The 16,605-nt window shown below is 55.5% G+C and overlaps 6 protein-coding genes across 6 annotated transcripts; 3 read left to right on the forward strand and 3 right to left on the reverse strand.

The window, feature by feature from the left end:
- Positions 1 to 177: 177 nt before the first annotated feature.
- N656DRAFT_764791 (kinase-like protein) lies at positions 178 to 3,274 on the reverse strand (the record flags this gene model as incomplete). Its single annotated transcript, XM_064813355.1, has 3 exons — positions 178 to 598; positions 715 to 2,636; positions 2,711 to 3,274. 3 exons carry the CDS (start codon positions 3,272 to 3,274, stop codon positions 178 to 180), a joined length of 2,907 nt encoding a protein of 968 aa, XP_064675176.1.
- Positions 3,275 to 3,465: 191 nt separating this feature from the next.
- Positions 3,466 to 5,492, forward strand: N656DRAFT_794064 (uncharacterized protein; the record flags this gene model as incomplete). The annotated part of the gene is made up of 6 exons (XM_064817232.1): positions 3,466 to 3,682; positions 3,747 to 3,838; positions 3,903 to 4,303; positions 4,373 to 4,478; positions 4,540 to 4,581; positions 4,662 to 5,492. The coding sequence occupies 6 exons, from the start codon at positions 3,466 to 3,468 to the stop codon at positions 5,490 to 5,492; spliced, it is 1,689 nt and encodes a 562-aa protein (XP_064675177.1).
- A 420-nt stretch (positions 5,493 to 5,912) lies between these two features.
- Positions 5,913 to 6,663, forward strand: N656DRAFT_794065 (uncharacterized protein; the record flags this gene model as incomplete). The annotated part of the gene is made up of 2 exons (XM_064817233.1): positions 5,913 to 6,336; positions 6,416 to 6,663. The coding sequence occupies 2 exons, from the start codon at positions 5,913 to 5,915 to the stop codon at positions 6,661 to 6,663; spliced, it is 672 nt and encodes a 223-aa protein (XP_064675178.1).
- A 322-nt stretch (positions 6,664 to 6,985) lies between these two features.
- On the forward strand, positions 6,986 to 8,647 carry N656DRAFT_773769 (uncharacterized protein). The gene is made up of 3 exons (XM_064814127.1): positions 6,986 to 7,793; positions 7,855 to 8,338; positions 8,402 to 8,647. The coding sequence occupies exons 1-3, from the start codon at positions 7,279 to 7,281 to the stop codon at positions 8,453 to 8,455; spliced, it is 1,053 nt and encodes a 350-aa protein (XP_064675179.1). The 5' UTR covers positions 6,986 to 7,278; the 3' UTR covers positions 8,456 to 8,647.
- A 24-nt stretch (positions 8,648 to 8,671) lies between these two features.
- On the reverse strand, positions 8,672 to 9,826 carry N656DRAFT_698504 (uncharacterized protein; the record flags this gene model as incomplete). Its single annotated transcript, XM_064810717.1, has 1 exon — positions 8,672 to 9,826. The coding sequence occupies one exon, from the start codon at positions 9,824 to 9,826 to the stop codon at positions 8,672 to 8,674; it is 1,155 nt and encodes a 384-aa protein (XP_064675180.1).
- Positions 9,827 to 10,807: 981 nt separating this feature from the next.
- On the reverse strand, positions 10,808 to 16,213 carry N656DRAFT_698996 (uncharacterized protein; the record flags this gene model as incomplete). The annotated part of the gene is made up of 3 exons (XM_064810752.1): positions 10,808 to 10,932; positions 10,994 to 15,695; positions 15,758 to 16,213. 3 exons carry the CDS (start codon positions 16,211 to 16,213, stop codon positions 10,808 to 10,810), a joined length of 5,283 nt encoding a protein of 1,760 aa, XP_064675181.1.
- Positions 16,214 to 16,605: the final 392 nt, after the last annotated feature.

The raw sequence follows: 16,605 nt of genomic DNA on the forward strand, positions 1-16,605 counted from the left end.
TCAATAATGAGGACCACCACCCGGCCTATGGTTCCCTGCTCGGGAATCTGTGGGACTCAGGGTCTGCCTACCGTTCTGTCTGGGAGATGTCAGAAGAGAGGGCGTGCAGGGTGTCTTAGGGATGGTGCAGCAACATTTTGAAAGCTATCGAGGCACACAGGTGGTTTCGAGACCAATTCAACTCCCCACCAGCGTACCCAACGGCCGCAGAACAAGCTGCTCAAATGCCAGATCCACCTTCTCCTTGTCAGTCACCTTTCCGGACTGGCATTCGCTCAGCTTTCCCGAAAGGCAAGCATCTACCGCCTGCGCATACTTGTTTCCTACGGCCGAGGCCAACAATGGCACCCACAGACTGCGCAGCTGAGCCCTAATCTCGCCCCGTTCCGTAGTGTTGATATTCACCATACGCCACAAGGGGCACCAGATGCCGATTTCCAGAAGAACGAGTCCAAGCCCGTAGTAGTCGTACTCGGCCAAATAACCCGACGCTGTCTGCATATCGGCTGCATCAGCGCCGGCATAGTCGGGGTGCCAGTACGCGAAGCAGGCAGCCTCACTGTGCATCTTGTTGGAGTAGTCTGCGTCACCGAGTCGACTGTGTGAGAATCCAATCAAGGCGGGCGAGTCAAATTCACTTTGCGGACAACGCTTTCCCCTCCGTCAGCGATCGAGTGGGAAGAGGTATTTTCGCCAAAGAAGAGAACATTGTACGACGATATGTTTTTGTGCCACCAGTTCATCTTGTGGAACTCAAACACGGCCGTGGCGAGATCGTGGGCCAGCTGCAGACGGTCGTCGAGGCTTACGATGATACGTTGTTCGTAGTCGAATGGATCCGCGTGCTCTCTGAGAACCTGGGCGAGATCTCGGACCCTTGGCCGCGCCACAGCGAGGGGGATGCCGGTGTTGGGGTAGTGGTAGGTGAGTCTGATTCTCCGGCGTTTGATGTCATGATAGATTCCCGCGCAACTCAGAACCTGGAATCTAGTAGCCAGCTCGGGCGTCAAGCCAACAAGGACCTGTTCCAGCCCTTCGAACAGCTTCTCGCTGGTAGTTGTTTCGCTGAATGCTGGGCCTATGTCCAGATCCTCGACAATGACGGGCGTTGACGAGCCATTGTCGTCGACAAGCGTGCCAGTCCAAAAAGCATGGACCTCGCCAGGATCCATGTCGTCGTCCTCCTTTTCCTCCTTTTCCTCCTCGTTTATTCCGTTATCCTCTCTCTTTTCATCCTTGAAACGTGATATACTACTCGCATCCAGCTTTCGCACACTACTCTTAGACTCAGTCATGAGATGCATGACATTCTCGACTGATAGCAGTAACTTAACCTTCTCGTTCAGTCTGTATGGCTCCATCTCCCTCTCTGACTCTGGGACTGCCGCGGGCGGACGCCCAGCGCCTGATACTCCGCCCTCCTTGGCAATCTCCCGCGCTCGAGGCATGACCTTCAGCTCGGCTCTGGTGCGAGCACTGTACTCGTCGGCCTCGTCCAAGCATGCAAGGAGCTGGTCGTTGAGGCGCCGCAGTCGCGCAAACAAAGGCGAGTCGTCCCGAGCTGCCTGAGAGAGAGGCTGAAACTCGCTCCGGATGGCGGAAACGGTGCGATGGACCTGGTCAAACATCTCATCCGTGTGGAGGAATTCGAGCTTGTCCAGTCGAGAGGCGTCGCTGACCATGGTGAGCCATTCCAAAAACACCTGCCTCTCCACAGCATACTCGAGCGGTTCACGAGGTTTTCCGGGCTCAATAGGCGCCTCGAGAAGATGGTCCATTATCGGCTTGGCGGCTTCCTTGAGTGCGATACATCGTAGGCGCCTAAGAACCGCACGGATTCCTGGCCGCTTGGCAGGCTCGATCTTCAACATGTCCCAGATGAGCGCAACCAAGTCCTCTTCGACGACAGTACTCGGTTTATCCTTGGTGGCGAACCATTCCTCCACTCCGTCGTTCGGCTTTCCCCGGTCATGGAATGATTTGAGGATGATCATCCCCCCGTCTTCCTGGGGCTTGTAAAAGAAGGTCCGCTTGTTCCTGAAGTTCTCGACCTCATTTGGGCCGCCTCTCATGTATGCGAAGATGACGGCAAGGATTGCGCCTAGAGACCATATGACGCTCGGAGGCCCAATCTCCTTTTTGACTGGCTGCGGCAGGGTGTAGTCGAGCCTCTCGGGTGCATCAAAGTACAAGTCACGGTCTTCGGCAAGCTGTTGAAGGTCTTGAACTGTAGTCATGATGGTCAGCCCAAAGTCCGCAAGAATGAATCGCCCGCCGTCGACCAAAATGTTCCGCGGCTTTAGGTCGTGGTGGCATCCCAGAAGCTCGATCTTGAGGTCATCGTTGGTATAGTAATGCAGCTGTTCCAACGCCGAGACCAAGCCGCAGATGGCGAGGTACATGGCCTCGTTCGTCCGAAACTCGGGTGGGCGTTCATTCTTCCTGAGCAGGTCGTAAAGATCGCCACCCGTCGCTTCGGTGAACAGAAAATTGTGCGTCTGCTGCTGCGTGTACGATCCACAAAGCTCTAGGATACAAGGATGCCGGATCTCGTTAAGGAGATGGAGACATCGCAGCTCCCCTTTGTAGCCATCGCCGCCCTTAGCTTTCAACATCTTTCGAACCAGCGTCATGCACTAGTCGAGAGGTCAGTTCAGTCGTCGGATTACTCGGGTGCAATAACAACCAGCAGGCATAGGAGGTTCCTTACATCTTCGTCACTTTGGCCGTACTTCGGAGGCGGCAGCTTCTCCTTCGACACGACGCCGAAATGTCCTCCTGGGGTTTTTGCCCCTTTGGCGTTGGGATCAACATTGGGCTTGAGAGATGGAAGTCGGATCTCGTCCGGAATGACGCGGTGAGGTACTCCTTGCGGAAACGTCGGAACGAGGAAGAGAAACTGCTTCTCGAAGAAAGCATCTCCGACTTCTTGCCTGTCGAAAACATGGCTCAGATGGGTCATCGTCAGGGGCAACTTATTATCAGGGCCCCCTTCGTCCACGCCCGGGTCGGTCCGCTTGAAATCGTATATTCTGTCTGGCTCACCGACAAGGACCAGCGTGGCGAAGGTTTTCCGCTCACTTTCGACCACGGCCTTAGCGATCGGCCGTCGTTCGTACAGCTCGATCTTGCCTTCACTGAGCACTTCCTCAATTACATCCAGTGTTAACAAGTCCACTAGCCACTCGAAGGGAACAAACTGGTGGCCATCAATATTCGTTTTCTGTCGGTCTTTGATCTCCTGGGCAAGGATACTGGCGCGTGTAGACGGCATCGTGGCTTCTGGCGACGTGCATGGAGGCTCAGGCGTATCACGACTCGGAATTACTGGGACCCTTTGGCAGCTATTTGTACGTACCCCATATTGTGACATTGATCAGACACCGAATTGAATTGACCTACCGTGCCATCGCCTCGGAAATCCTAGCTTTGGGGGAGCCCAAATTTCGCTCTCATCCCAATATCATGAAGCTTCTAGCAGTCGGCTGGGAGATCCAGAGGGGCAGGATTTGGTACCTCGGCAAGACGACGCGTGTATGGCCCATCTTGATCTTTGAGAAGGCCGGTCTTGGGACCTTGGGGGATTTCATGAAGAGCGACCAAGGCAAGGCCCTATCCTTGGAAGACAGGGGGAAGATCTGTTGCGACATTGCCTCAGCCATTGCCTTCTCTCATCGAAAAGGTAAGTTTCCGAATCTGCCGCAAAGATCCGACCAAACTGACTAACGACCTATATGCACACTCAGGCATATTCTTGATGTTCGAAGAGAACGGCCCTGTTCCAAAGCTCGCCGACTTTGGGTTTGCCGCCTTCGCTTCAAACAAGCTCATCGAAATCGTCGGCAACCAAACATTGGCTCGCTCCTGAGATCAGATCTCGAAGGCTTCACACTCTTGATCAGGCGAAGCTGTCTGACATCTTTTCCTTTGAAATTCTGTGTTTGTGGGTCCTTTTCCGAGAGGAGCTTGTCAAAAGGGGCGAGGACCTCACCAAACCGCTTCCGCCCAAGGGCCTGGTCGCTTCAGCGGTGACTACGTTGTCTGGGGTGCTCAAGCCAATCGGTCGGGTTTTGGGTTTCGTTGACCAAGACGTTTCTCCGGATATACAGATCATCGGCGCTCATAATACATTCCCCAAAGAGACAAATAAGATAAAGACGCTTGCTCTTGAGCTTGTTAGCGGACTGCCCCATACGGTGTGGAAGGAGAGGTTGGAACAACTATTCATGTCAGCACTCGATACTGACACCGAAAAGAGGGCCCAATCTGTTGAATACTTGATGCGGTTCCTTGGCAATCAAAGGTAAGAGTTCTTGCCATTTGTATCTGGACCCCTACCGCATACTGCCATGCTAACCGAGAACATACCCAGTCCCGCCGATTCATTCACTCTGATACGCAGAGACTCGGCAGGAGAAAGTGACCGCCGAGACGGTTCATCCGCATACAGGTCATTCCCAACAGCAAGCAGCTTCGATGTATGACCCAAATTCGATAGGTTGCTGTTATCGCAAGCACAAATGCTGATCGTTGCTTTAGATACTCAAATCTCTGCAAACACCGTGTTCCGCGGACTTCCGTGTACGGGAGTTTATTTTCTATTTCTCGAAAAGGAGTATTCAAAGGCAAAAGGGGAAGCAAAGTCAAGACTGGCATTCCAGCTGGCAGTTTGCAAGCAGATCGGCTTTGGGACCAGCCGGGATCCTGAGCAAGCCGCTCTCCACCTGAAAGAAGCAAAGGAATTGCAGCAGCTGTCGTCCAGCTTTGAGTTGGCGATGGATGAAACAAACCTGCTGTCGCAAATCAAACAAAGTAGCTCTCTCCAAAAACCCTCGAACGAAAAACTCAGCATCTTTTACAGAAATGGCATCATCGCGCCTATCCATCAAGGCATAGATATGACCATCAGCTCGCCCGAAACTCAAGAGAAAATTATCGGCGAGCGTCGGGCTGAGATTGAAAGGATGGAATCTGCATTGGGAAGAACCCACCCAGCTATCATCAACCTCAAGTGGACGCTCCTCTCTCTGCTCGAAATGAGCCATGATCCGCTCGCCCCGATCGACTTTGCCCACGAGATGGCAAAAGTCTTGGAACAGGACGAGGACTACGGCCCACAGCATCGTGATGCTCTACTGGTCAAGGGGTACCGCTCCCTGTCTTTCATGAGAATCATGCCTCAAGGGCTCCCGGCGATCACTTCACGGCTAAAAGAAACCGAAGCCACTCTTGCTCAGTCGAGCGTCAAGGACCACGTTGTGACTTCGATCGTTCGGGTTGCCCTCGCCGACTGTTTGGCTGTCAAGGGCTATCACATCCAGGCGGAGGAACTCCTCCAACAAGTTGGACCACAACTCATAGCCATGTTCGGCCCAAACCACCCCAATACCGTTTCCTGCTCGAAAGGACAGCTCACCGTCTACTGCGGGAGGGGAAATTCTCTCAAGGCATTGATATTCTCAAATCAGCAATCAAGGACATGGAAGCCCTAGTTGACCCTGGTGCGCCTCCAATCATGATGCTTCTTCAAGCCCTAGGATTGCTATACTTCCTGGCGGGGAGATACGCCGAAGCTCGAGAGGTCTTCGAGCATTTCAAGGCTAAACGCCTGAAGAGAATCCCCATAGCGAGGCACGGCCCGGACACGACGCCTGAGTTGCACCCCCAAATGGTACAAGTAGAGCTGAAGCTGGGGAACTGTGCGGAAGCATACCGCAATGCGAAAACTTTGCACAATGGAGCTCGCGCGAGTGTCCTTAACCAGCCTTGGCCACCGCCGGAACCCATATTCAACCTCGAGAAATCGGCCGCAGCCATGGAAACTTCTTGGCATGGATGCGCTCAAGAGAGTTCCAATATATCCAGACCCAAGGATATATTCCGTCAATCCGTTCTTTCTGGTGACCCTTGCAATGTTGGTTATAGCCACGCAAGCTTATGCCAAGAAAGAGCAAGAGAGCGGGAATGCGCCGAATGCCGCTCGACTTTACAAGGAAGCTCGAGACCACCTGAAGCGGTTGATGAGGGAGATCAATGTTAGCCTCGGGCCCGGCCAGTGGGATGGACTGGGCAGCACCGACAGGGTCGCTGGCTCGGCAATGCTCAGGGCAATGAACGAGGAGCGAACGCCCTTGTTAGAGCTGATAGCTGGGCTGGGCGATGACGGTCTTCGAGACGGCATTCACTACGACGAGGCCATTGCTGTGGCCAAGGAGGAGAAATATCCAAAGATTAAGGCGGTATTGGAGGAGCATCGAGCGCTATGCGCAAATACCTCGCCGTCGGTCTTTGGAAACCGCGCTAAGCTGGAGGAGTGGGTGACTGGCGACTGGACTGGTGCATACTTGTACAGAGGAGAAAGCGGAAGCATTCGAGTCGACCCTAAAGGCCGTGTTCACTGTACACCTCCACCAAGTGCAAGAGTGGGATGGCGATAGAGTCAGGATAGTTGGATCCGGGGAAAAAGACCAAGGAGACTTGGATGTAACAGTCGAGGCATGGCTGTCGGGCGAAATCAAGCTCAGGCCTATCATCCGGGGCAGCTTGATAGACCAGACTTGGGTATACTGTGGGCAGGCCAGCAGGGAACGGAAAGCCTTTGGAGGGTACTATGGCATGCCGGGGACCACAAGGGACCAGTCCTGGGGGACGTTCTTCTTCTAAAGTCTGATCAACAGACGCTTGCTTGAGATAGCGTTATTTGCGGTGGGAGTCTTTTGAGTTTTGACAGACCCAGCCACCTTGTCCTTCTGTTGGATAGAGTTCAACCTCGTTTACCGTACCTGTCCTTCGTAAGCTTCTCTCTTCAATTCCAAGTAAGCCCTGTGCATCCGGTAGTGAAAAACTGTAAATGAGCTTGAGGACCTGGCGTTCGAGTAAACGTTGAGGTTAGCTAGGCATTATGTAATCATGTGTGCTGTAAAGTGGGGCAGCCCTCCTACCCCAGCACAGCGGGGCCGCTGACACCCAGCCCCGCCAAGCGTGCTTCAGGCATGCGCAGCTATCTGGCCGCCTTCGGTCATCGGTGCAAGGCTGTCACGAGGCTCCGTCGGCACAGTCACTTGATACATTGCAGTCTTCTTTGCAGAAGGCCTAGGGTATATCATCATTCTATCTGGACATCATATTTCTCTCCACCTTCTACTTGCACCAGGGCAACTTGACCTTGCTATATCGCGACGGTTCGCCATCACCGCCTCTCGCCAAAGCTACACTACAAGCTGACCCCACACCCCGCTTCCCTCCTCACTCCAACTGCTATAAGACCAAACGCTCACCATGAACATCATCTACTCGACCGTCAACAGCCTGCGCGACAGGTACACGCCCGCAAGCCACACGTCAACGTTCCGCAACACGGGCGAAATCACGCCCGAAGAGTTCGTTGCGGCAGGCGACTACCTAGTCTTCAAGTTCCCGTCATGGTCGTGGGCCGACGCCGAAACACCATCCAAGCGCATCAGCCACCTGCCTCCGGGGAAGCAGTACCTGGTGACGCGGCACGTTCCGTGTCACCGGCGTCTGAACGATGATTTTGCGGGCGATGCGGGTCACGAAGAGGCTGTAGTTGAAGGCGGGGGCGCCAAGAACGGCGGCGACGACGATGACGGCTGGCTGCGCACGGGCGGCCTGACTAGCTCACAGCCGCTCAAGGTCAGGGAGGTGCGCACCGTGGACGATGCGGGTAACGTCGGCGACCGGGAAGTTATTGATGAGGATGATATTCCGGATATGGAAGATGAGGAGGACGATGAGGCTATTATTCGTGATGCCGAGGGGGATGGCAAGAATAGGTAAGCAATGGAATACCGAATGAATGTTTCGTGACCAAGCGACGTGACTAATTGTCAACAGCGGAAGACGGACATACTCGCTCTACATCGTCTACTCGCCCTACTACAGGACGCCCCGGATGTACATGTCCGGGTACCTGCCCAACGGGCAGCCGCTGCCGCCGCACCTGATGATGGAGGACATTGTGGGCGATTACAAGGACAAGACGGTGACGCTCGAGAACTTCCCCTTTTTCGAGAACAACGTCAAGATGGCAAGCGTGCACCCGTGCAAGCACGCATCCGTCATGAAGACGCTCCTCGACCGTGCCGATGCCGCCCTCAAGCTGCGCAGGGAAAAGCAGAGGGCTGGCCTCCTCGCCGCCAGCAGTCAGGGGCTGGAGGGGCTCGAGGGCGAGCTCAACAGCCTCAAGGTCAGCGGCGGCGCCGGAGGTGACGCCGCTGCCGGCAGCGATAACAACGATGAGTGGGAAGAGGTGCAGCACGACGTAGCTGACCAGGAAGTGGCCATCCGGGTGGACCAGTATCTGGTGGTGTTTTTGAAGGTATGTTTGTTGCCTGCCCCGGCCGATGCGAGGACACGTTGCTAACGCTGCCTTCCGCTTTAGTTCATTGCCAGTGTAACCCCCGGGATTGAGCATGATTTCACGATGGGGGTCTAGCTGATATCTTGAGTTTGTTTGTCATGGGGCTCTTTCTGGGTTTGTACGTGGAGTTATCCGGTTCATATTGCAAATCCCATGAGGTATAGATCATGATTCGGCGGCGGCGACGGGGATACGGAGCATGGGCGCATAGTACCGAGAAGAGCACCGTATAAGAGAACAATAGCACCACAGATTGACCGTGCAGAGAGCCATTCATGAGTCTTGCTATTGCTAATCCCCGCCCCCTTCTTCCTCCTCCTCCTCCTCCTCCTCCTCCTCACTGACCTCTTCACCGGCCTCTATAGCCTCCTGCCGTTTCCTTGCCGCCCTCTCCCTCTTCTTATCCAGCAGCTTCTGCAGTCTCTTGGCCGCATTGAATACACCATTCGTACCCGCCCCGCACGCCGCGCAGCCGGGGTCCTTTCTATACCGCTTCAACGCGCACGCCTCGCAGAAGTAATGCCCGCAGCGCGTCACGATGGGGGACTTGTAGGGCCCCTTGCATATGATACATGCAAACGGAATGTTATCCAACATAGCCTCCTCGTTCTCCTCATCATCATCCTCCCCATCCTTATTCCCCCCATCCCTCCTTGCTGCCTTCCGCTCGGCGCTGGCCACCACCGTGCCACCCAACACCTTCTTCCCCTTGGTGACCTTCTCCCACTCGCGATCGAGCTGCCAGCCGTGCGCATAATCCTCGCGCGCATGCAGGAACTTGCACGAGTCGCCGAACCCGCAGAACCCGGTCTGCTTGTAGTCCTTGCACACGTCTGGCGCCATGTCGGTGATGGTGATGGTGCGGATGTGGCTCGGCGGCGCCTTGACGGGCCCCACGGCGCGCGCGTCCGGGTTGCGCCGGATGTAGCTCGTCTGGTTGGCCAGGCCCCTGTACGTGCCGTCTGGCAGGCTTTCGTCTTCTTGATATTGTTGTTCCGTCTTGGTCTTGGAACCCTTGGATGAGGATGGCATTGCGCGGGTTGAGCCGAGGAGGTTCCGTGACGAGAGGTCGTCGTCGTCGCCAGTGGCTTCTACGTCAAACCAGTTGCTCTGCTTGGTGGCGTCGCGTTTGGCTGTGTCGAGCGAGACGTTGCGGTCGGCTTCGAAGACGGTGCTCGGCAGCACCTCGTCCTTCTCGCGCGTGGCGGCATTGTCTTTGGAGGAAGCAACCAGAGTGGCCGGATTCTTCTTTCTGCGCTTGATCCTCTGGCCCGACTCGTCCTCGGAGGAAAAGAAATCGGAATCGTCGCTGTCATTTGCCGGGGGTGGTGTTGCAGGGCGTTTCCGCAGGTTTGCTCTGCCCTTTTCGCCACGCTTCTTGAATATGGCAACTGGCGCGATGGGTGCGCCTGTCGCATTCCCGGACGTTGTAGCTGTATCCGTCATGATGTTTCAGGATTTTGGAGTCTTAGAAATGTTGTATGGTGGCGGTTTGAAAGATGTTGAAGAAGGTTACCAACAAATACAGAAACGGTTCGAGTTGCCGGCTTATGTCATACTTCGATTGGTCCGAGCTCCTAGGAAGAGCCGAGTCTAGAACTTTGGATCCAAGTTGTTCCTAACTGCTGTGTAACGTTGAACTTGGATCTTTCCCCGGCTTCAACATGGAGTGCCTCAACTGAGCGTCCGAAACCAAACCACCTAAGTTTGCATATGACTTCCCATACAACACACCAAACCACCAGATTTTCCAATTTAGTTTTCTCATTCAGTCATCATATGCTGTCTCTCATCGCATCCACTCTTCTACAACCCCGACTATTTCCTACCCCCTTGCCGTCTCGAACACGGATCAGCTAGTGGCAGTCTAACAGCTATGAGCCAGCAACGAATGCTCTCTCTTCGATTTTCCGTTTGCCAGTAAACTTGCCAGGGATTTCGATTTTTCTTCTTGAACCACCAAGGAAACCAAACCCAGCACCTGGACGAAAAGACTTCGATGCACCCAAACACCTGCCAAAGCCATGCGCGAACAAGTTTCGAATGCTTCAACGCCGTGGTCCCCAAGACAGGAATGATGCACAGGCTGAACCTGACTGATGGCGAACGGCTGGTATGGGGTGGACACACTGCGATTGTTTGTAGCGCGCTGTCACAGTATAGCGACTATTAAGATCGCAGAATGCGGTTGGGATGAGTGTGGTGGTGGTGGTACAGGCGACGACGATGAAAAAGGAAGACGCGTAGGAAACTTCATCAAGTCATAAAGTAAAAAATCCGCAGTGGAAGGTTGGTGTATCCGCGAGAGAAACTCCAATTCAAGAAAGGTTTTTTGTAGCGAGTGACGAGAAGGTTATGAAGCGATGCCCAGTAGATATGGCCTCCATGTTATCTCAAGGAAACCGGACATGGACCCGGACAACCGCGTCACGCTCGAGACCTGATAGTCCCAGCGGGGGTCGGTGTCGGCGTTGTCGACGGCGTGTGCATGACCGCTAGGGAATGGCGTCCACGTTTCCCGCTGCTGGTCAGGGTCCCAACGTCGTGTTTTCCTAGAATGAATCAGAATCCATGTCGCACATCGTTGTCTAGCAAGATCGGTCAAGTACTCACCGTCACAGCATGCTCGGACATTCTCAAGGCGGTCAGCCTCGCGATCCTGCCGCTCAATCATCTGTCTCACATCCTCGGCGCTATCCTGCACCTCACTGGACTCATAGATGTCGCTGACAGGATCCCGGCCAGAAACGCTCCGGGCTTTCAGACCGCCAAAAGTCCCAGACAGCACCTTGCTCTCCTTCCAGTACCCGCTGATCCTGCTCAGCGTGCCAAACGACGTGCGACCCTGCGAGGCCTTGGAACGGGACGGCGTCAAAGTAGGCACATCCAGCGTGATATCCATGGTGGGAGAATCGCGCGGGGTATGTTGTGAATTATACGATGACAACGAAGGTGCCATTCGGTTACCATTAGCCCGTCGGGTCCTGTAAGAAGGGTTAAACTCTTCCACGTCTTCTCTCGTGATGTTACCAGCCATCTCCTCGGCATCAGTCTGACCCTCGCTAGTGGTCCGAAGAAGCAGATAGGAGAGAGCATTGAACCACGTCTCGTGGCGTTGCCCAGTCGTGCAGGTAAACTTGACACTCCTGCCCGGCGAGATAATGACGAGGCTCTTCCGATGTAGGCCAGGAGGCATGGGATTGTCGTCGGCAACAACACGCACCGCCTCTATCGGGACACTTTTGGCCTTGACTTCATGACGGCCACCGGTCGAAGGATCACGGTCGCTCCAGTACAGCATTCGCGTGTATGGGTGAACCCAAAAGTATCGCCGGTGCCTGTTTTCCGACATCTCCTCGCGTCCAGCTTTACGTGTGTACTTCCAAAGGTACTCGCCGATCATCGTCTGCGTAATCGCCTGAATCATGCGAGGATCCGTGTTGGATCCCAACCCATGCCCTTGGAATCCGCCGTCGGAATGCATGTTGAACCTCGTATCCACCTCGGACGTGAACGACGAGATGGAGGATTTGCGGCTGCGACTCGTCATCTTCGAGAGTGACTGCACCTCGGAACCCGCGGGAGTAAAGCCGGACTTGGTAGCAGCACGGGGTGTCGGCGTCCCGCGGCCGGACGCAACAGAAATGGGAGAGAGGGGCCGCCTCGCGCCTGTCGGAGTTCGTGGCCGGAAAGGCTGATTTTGAGCTTTCAGCGCCGAAGCAGGGAACAAGGGCGGGCCCATGCTGCCGATAGTTCCCTGGCCCCCTTGCGAAGAACCACTCCTAGCTGCCTCAATAACTTCCTTGTGATTTGGCGGTAGTGGCGGAACGTCGTCAAGAGAGCCGCCAAGAGCGCTAGCAGAGCTTCCAATTCTGCGGAGAGGTGGCGCCTCGTACGCATCGGTGCCGACGTCGACCGCTTTGCCCTTTGACCGCCCCGTCCCGTCAAAGCTTTCCTGGCGAGGTCGATGGATCCTCACCGTGGATGGAGTACCCATGCTGCGAAGAGAGTTTGATCCGTCGAGTTCACCTATTTCCGAACTCCGTGCCTTTTCCCTGAAGAGTTGGCTGATTGCGTCTGCTGTCAAGGAAGTTTGAGCTCCTTGGTCTGCGGTTACGGGAACATTCGAGACACCCCGAGATGATGCTTGCGCAGGCGAGTCATCATCTTCCACGTCGCGCGGGATGATGAATGCGTTCCTCTTTGGACTCCGAGGTTCCGAAGGCTCAGTATGCAGTGACGATATCGCGGATACGCTCAGCGCTGGAGCGACCAAGGGTTCATCTAGCTCTATGGGCTCAAGAACCTGAGCCTCAATAGCCGAGAGCGAGAGCATAGGAGGGGCTTCCAGAGCGTCGAGAGGCTCAACGGCCCAAGTTTCAACAGATGACAGGCTTAGAGGCGGTGCGCAGGATTCGAGAGGCTCGACATGCTGTGTCTGAAGAGGCACAAATGCCAACACAGGAGCAGGTGATGCCGGTTCTTGTGCGGGCGCCACTTCCTCGACGTTGATGGGTGAGAGAGAGAGCGGGACAGGAGGTGGATCCTGGCTCTGCGGCTCAACGTGCTCGGAGATAATTGACGAGAGGGTTAGAGAAGCAGGCAGAGGAATGCCGATGCTGAGCGCTGGGGTCTCGTCGACCGCAGGCGCGGGCAGCTCGACTGGCTCGACTTGTTCACCAAGAATGCCCGAGAACGTGAGATTAGTAGGCGACAGAGTAGTAATAGGCTCAGGCTCGACAACCGGCTCGACTTGCTTCTCAACGATAGCCGAGAATGAAAGGGCAACGGGCGACGGTGGCGATATCTCAGGCTCGGCAACCGGCTCGACCTGCTCTTCAACAACGGCTGAGAATGAGAGGGCCATAGGTATCTCAGGCTCGGCAACTGGCTCGACCTGCTCCTCAAGCACCGTCGAGAATGAGAGGGCAGCTGGTGGCGGTGGGGGTGTCTCAACCTCGGCAACCGGTTCGACCTGTTCCACATGGACAGTCGACAATGACAGCGGGATTGGCGCGGGAGGGATGGGTTCGACATCTTGAGAAGCAACAGTTGCAGGGATACTAAGCAACGGGGCCTCCGGTTCCCGGGGTTCCACATGCTCGGAGATTAGAGGCGACACGGACAGGTTTGGAAGTTCAAGCGGGGGCACCTCTTGCGGTGCTGGCTCAGTCTGTTCATGAAGGATTGAAGAAACGCTGAGCGACGGCGGGCTCGATGGAATTTCGGGCTCAGACAAGGGCTCGATGAACTCCGCGTGGATGGAAGTCATGCTAAGGGTTGGAGGCACGGATTGTGAGCCAGGAGGCGACGGGAACTGCGCCAATTTGGCGTCCAAATCCCAGTCGTTCTGAACGCTGGCGTCGCTGTAGGAGAAGGCAGATATGGGCCGCGACGACTCGTCTTTCAGCTCGTCTCCCAGCCATTGCGTCGAGGCATGCGAAGTGCGAGGGCCAATCACAGATTGCATCGAAATTGGTCGCTCTGGGAAGGTGTCGCTCCGGGGTGATAAAGCCACTATCTCGCGCTCTCCCTGAGTCTCGGCATCTGCGGATACTGGTCCCACAAACACTGGCTCGGTCATCATGCCGCTGTCAACCATGACCTTCGGCAGCGCCGGAACCTCGGGCGGCGGGGATCGGCCTCGAACGGTGCTGCGCGGCGTGGCGGGCGTGGACCGGATACTTCTCCGGCCAGGAGTAGCAGCGCCCGGGAGGGACTCTTCATCGCTGTTATCCAACTCGTTCAGCTCGGCAAACAGGCTCTGTCCGCCCGGCGTAGCGGATGCGCTGTTGGCATGCACGCTTGCAGGACTGCTCTGGAAGCTAGGTCCTTCGCTGAACTGTCGAGAACGGCGAGAGCCGAGCGAACCGCGGCTGACGCGCATTCGCATCCTCGAAGCAGATGGCGTTTTCATTTCTGAGGCAAACGGATAATCATCCTCGTCACTCGATGTTGAAGCAGTGCTGTCAAAAGAGTAATGGTTGCTAGATTGATGCGGCGGCAGCGGTGGAGGACGCTTAATTGAGCTGGCTCCTCTCGATGGGCCGGCCTCTGTTTCTGTCGCGGCGTCGTCGTCAGAGAGGTCTTCGACGCCAGTCTGGAAGTCTTCAGTTTCAGTCCCCCGCTCATGTGCAGTCTCGAAAGCCGCGTCACTGGTCTCATTTGCCGTCTCGAAGTGGTCGCTATTCGACTCCAGGGTCACGGCATTGTTTGCGGGGAGACGTAGTGTCGAGCTACGGCGCGACAATGGGCGGGGAGAGGGGACCTCGGACTGGTCTTCCCATTCGGGATCTTCGACGACTTCGGTCCTACTCGGTCGTACGCTGCCCAACTGAGTCAACTTGAAGAGCGGCTTCTTGGTTTCCCTTGCCTCGATCTTTCGACTCTTCTTCGGAGGGTGAGGATGCGGGTCGTTCCGGAGCTTCTCAATCTCATCCCGCGCGTCTTGAAGCATGCGCTTCAATTCCAGCTTCTCGGTCTTTTCCCGATGAATGTTGGTCCGAAGGGTCTGGATGGTCCGCTGCGCATGGCCCAGTGACGTTTTCAGGGTTTCCGACTCAAGAGCAGAGTGTCGAGGGGTTGCTTTCATCGGCGACGGAGGTGGCGAGTGCTCCGGGGTGTTGTGGTCAGGGGCCGAGTGGAAATCCTCTTCGCTCACACCGAGGCCGGATTCACGTTCCAACAAGCGTCCACGCTGAAGAGAGGAGAATGCCTTGGCCAGCTCCTGGTTCTGGCCCGTGAGTTCATCCACTTTCCTCTGCAGGACAGAGCGCTCAGTCTCGAAAACCACAGCATTGCGTCGGATGGTGCCAAGCTCAATCTCAAGGTTCTTGATCTCGGCCGTGTGCTTCTCGTCTTGCTTGGCGAGGATGTGCTTGGTCTCCTCCAACTCTCTCTGAACGGCGCTCTTCTCGGACTGGATGACGTTCAGAGTCTGCGCGAGCTTCTTCTCGCGCTCGGCTCCCTCTTTTTGCGCAGCGATTAGCTCGTGAATCTGGGTCTCAAGATTCCAGTTCTCGTCCTTGTACCGGTTTTCGCTCTCGTCCAAGCTCTTTAGGCGTTGCTGGAATCCCTCAGCCTCGATCTCGAGCCTTGCCCTCTCAGCCTTGACGTCCTTGAGCTCCTCTTCCCTCTCAGAAAGCACGGCTTGCAAATTCCGGACCTGGGCAATCAGGGAAGTGCTGATCTCGGCAGCAAACTCGATGTCGTGAACTCGGCTAGCAGGCTGATTGCGGACCTTGCGGTTCGGTATGCTGAACTTGGTCGGGGATGGCGTGGCGAGGCTCTCGAACTTGGACGGGCTTACGGAGCGCTGTAAAGGAGAGGTAAGTCTCGGTCTGAGAACTGGCAGCAAACGATTAGAGAGACACATACCCTGGCAGCCTTGCCTTCTACCGCGTACGGAGAACCCTGGGCCTCGTTGCTAGGTACTCTTTGCTTGGGCAACAGGGCCCGGGCGCTCTCCCTAGCCACCTCATTGTAATCCTTCTCAATGTCGATGAGTCGCTGTCGCAATTCCGGGTTCAGCTCCGCCTCGGACTGTAGCTGCTCCACCTCCCTGAGCTTCTCGGTGAGCTGCTTTTGTTGCTGAACTAGGGCGGTGCCTAATTTTCCAGCCTCTTCCATCCGCCGCTCGGTGTCTCGTAAATGAGCCTCAATAGCGCGCTTTACTTGCTCGGCAGAGGATCCAGGTGCCAAGGAAAAGAGTTGGCTGTCAAAAGTGGAGTGCCGTAGGCGCGTGGGACCTGAAGGGCTCGTGACAAAGGGGTCGAAGGCATCGCTGGCGACTGAAGCCACAACGGGCTCGTCGGAACCCACTGACGTCCCCATAATCGGCTGGCTTAGTTGTTGGGAAGGCAGGTTTCCGAGATATCTCAGAAACTCTGCCTAGTACCAAGGTGCAAATGGCAGGAAAGCTGAGGTGCGCTATCCAACTTCCTCCAGCTCGCAGAGTTCAACATCAATCGACGATCGGCGGGGGTGGAGACAGGCCGGGCTGCCCAGAGAATGACAGGCAGAGTAGTGTAATAAGGGAAAAGGAAAAAGAAAGGATAGTGAACAAGGAGGGTACGCAGAGTGTTAAGAACCGTGACCGAGATAACAACCGCAAGACAAAATCGTCGGCAACGAATAAAGAAGATTAGTACAGATTATGTGGTGCAAATAAAACGAAGGACGGGCGCAGCGAGGGAAAGAGCGAAGACAACGCGCCGGTGTGTAGC

This window comes from Canariomyces notabilis (assembly GCF_033297395.1).
Source record: "Canariomyces notabilis strain CBS 508.74 unplaced genomic scaffold N656scaffold_1, whole genome shotgun sequence".
Classification (NCBI taxonomy): Eukaryota; Fungi; Ascomycota; class Sordariomycetes; order Sordariales; family Chaetomiaceae; genus Canariomyces; species Canariomyces notabilis.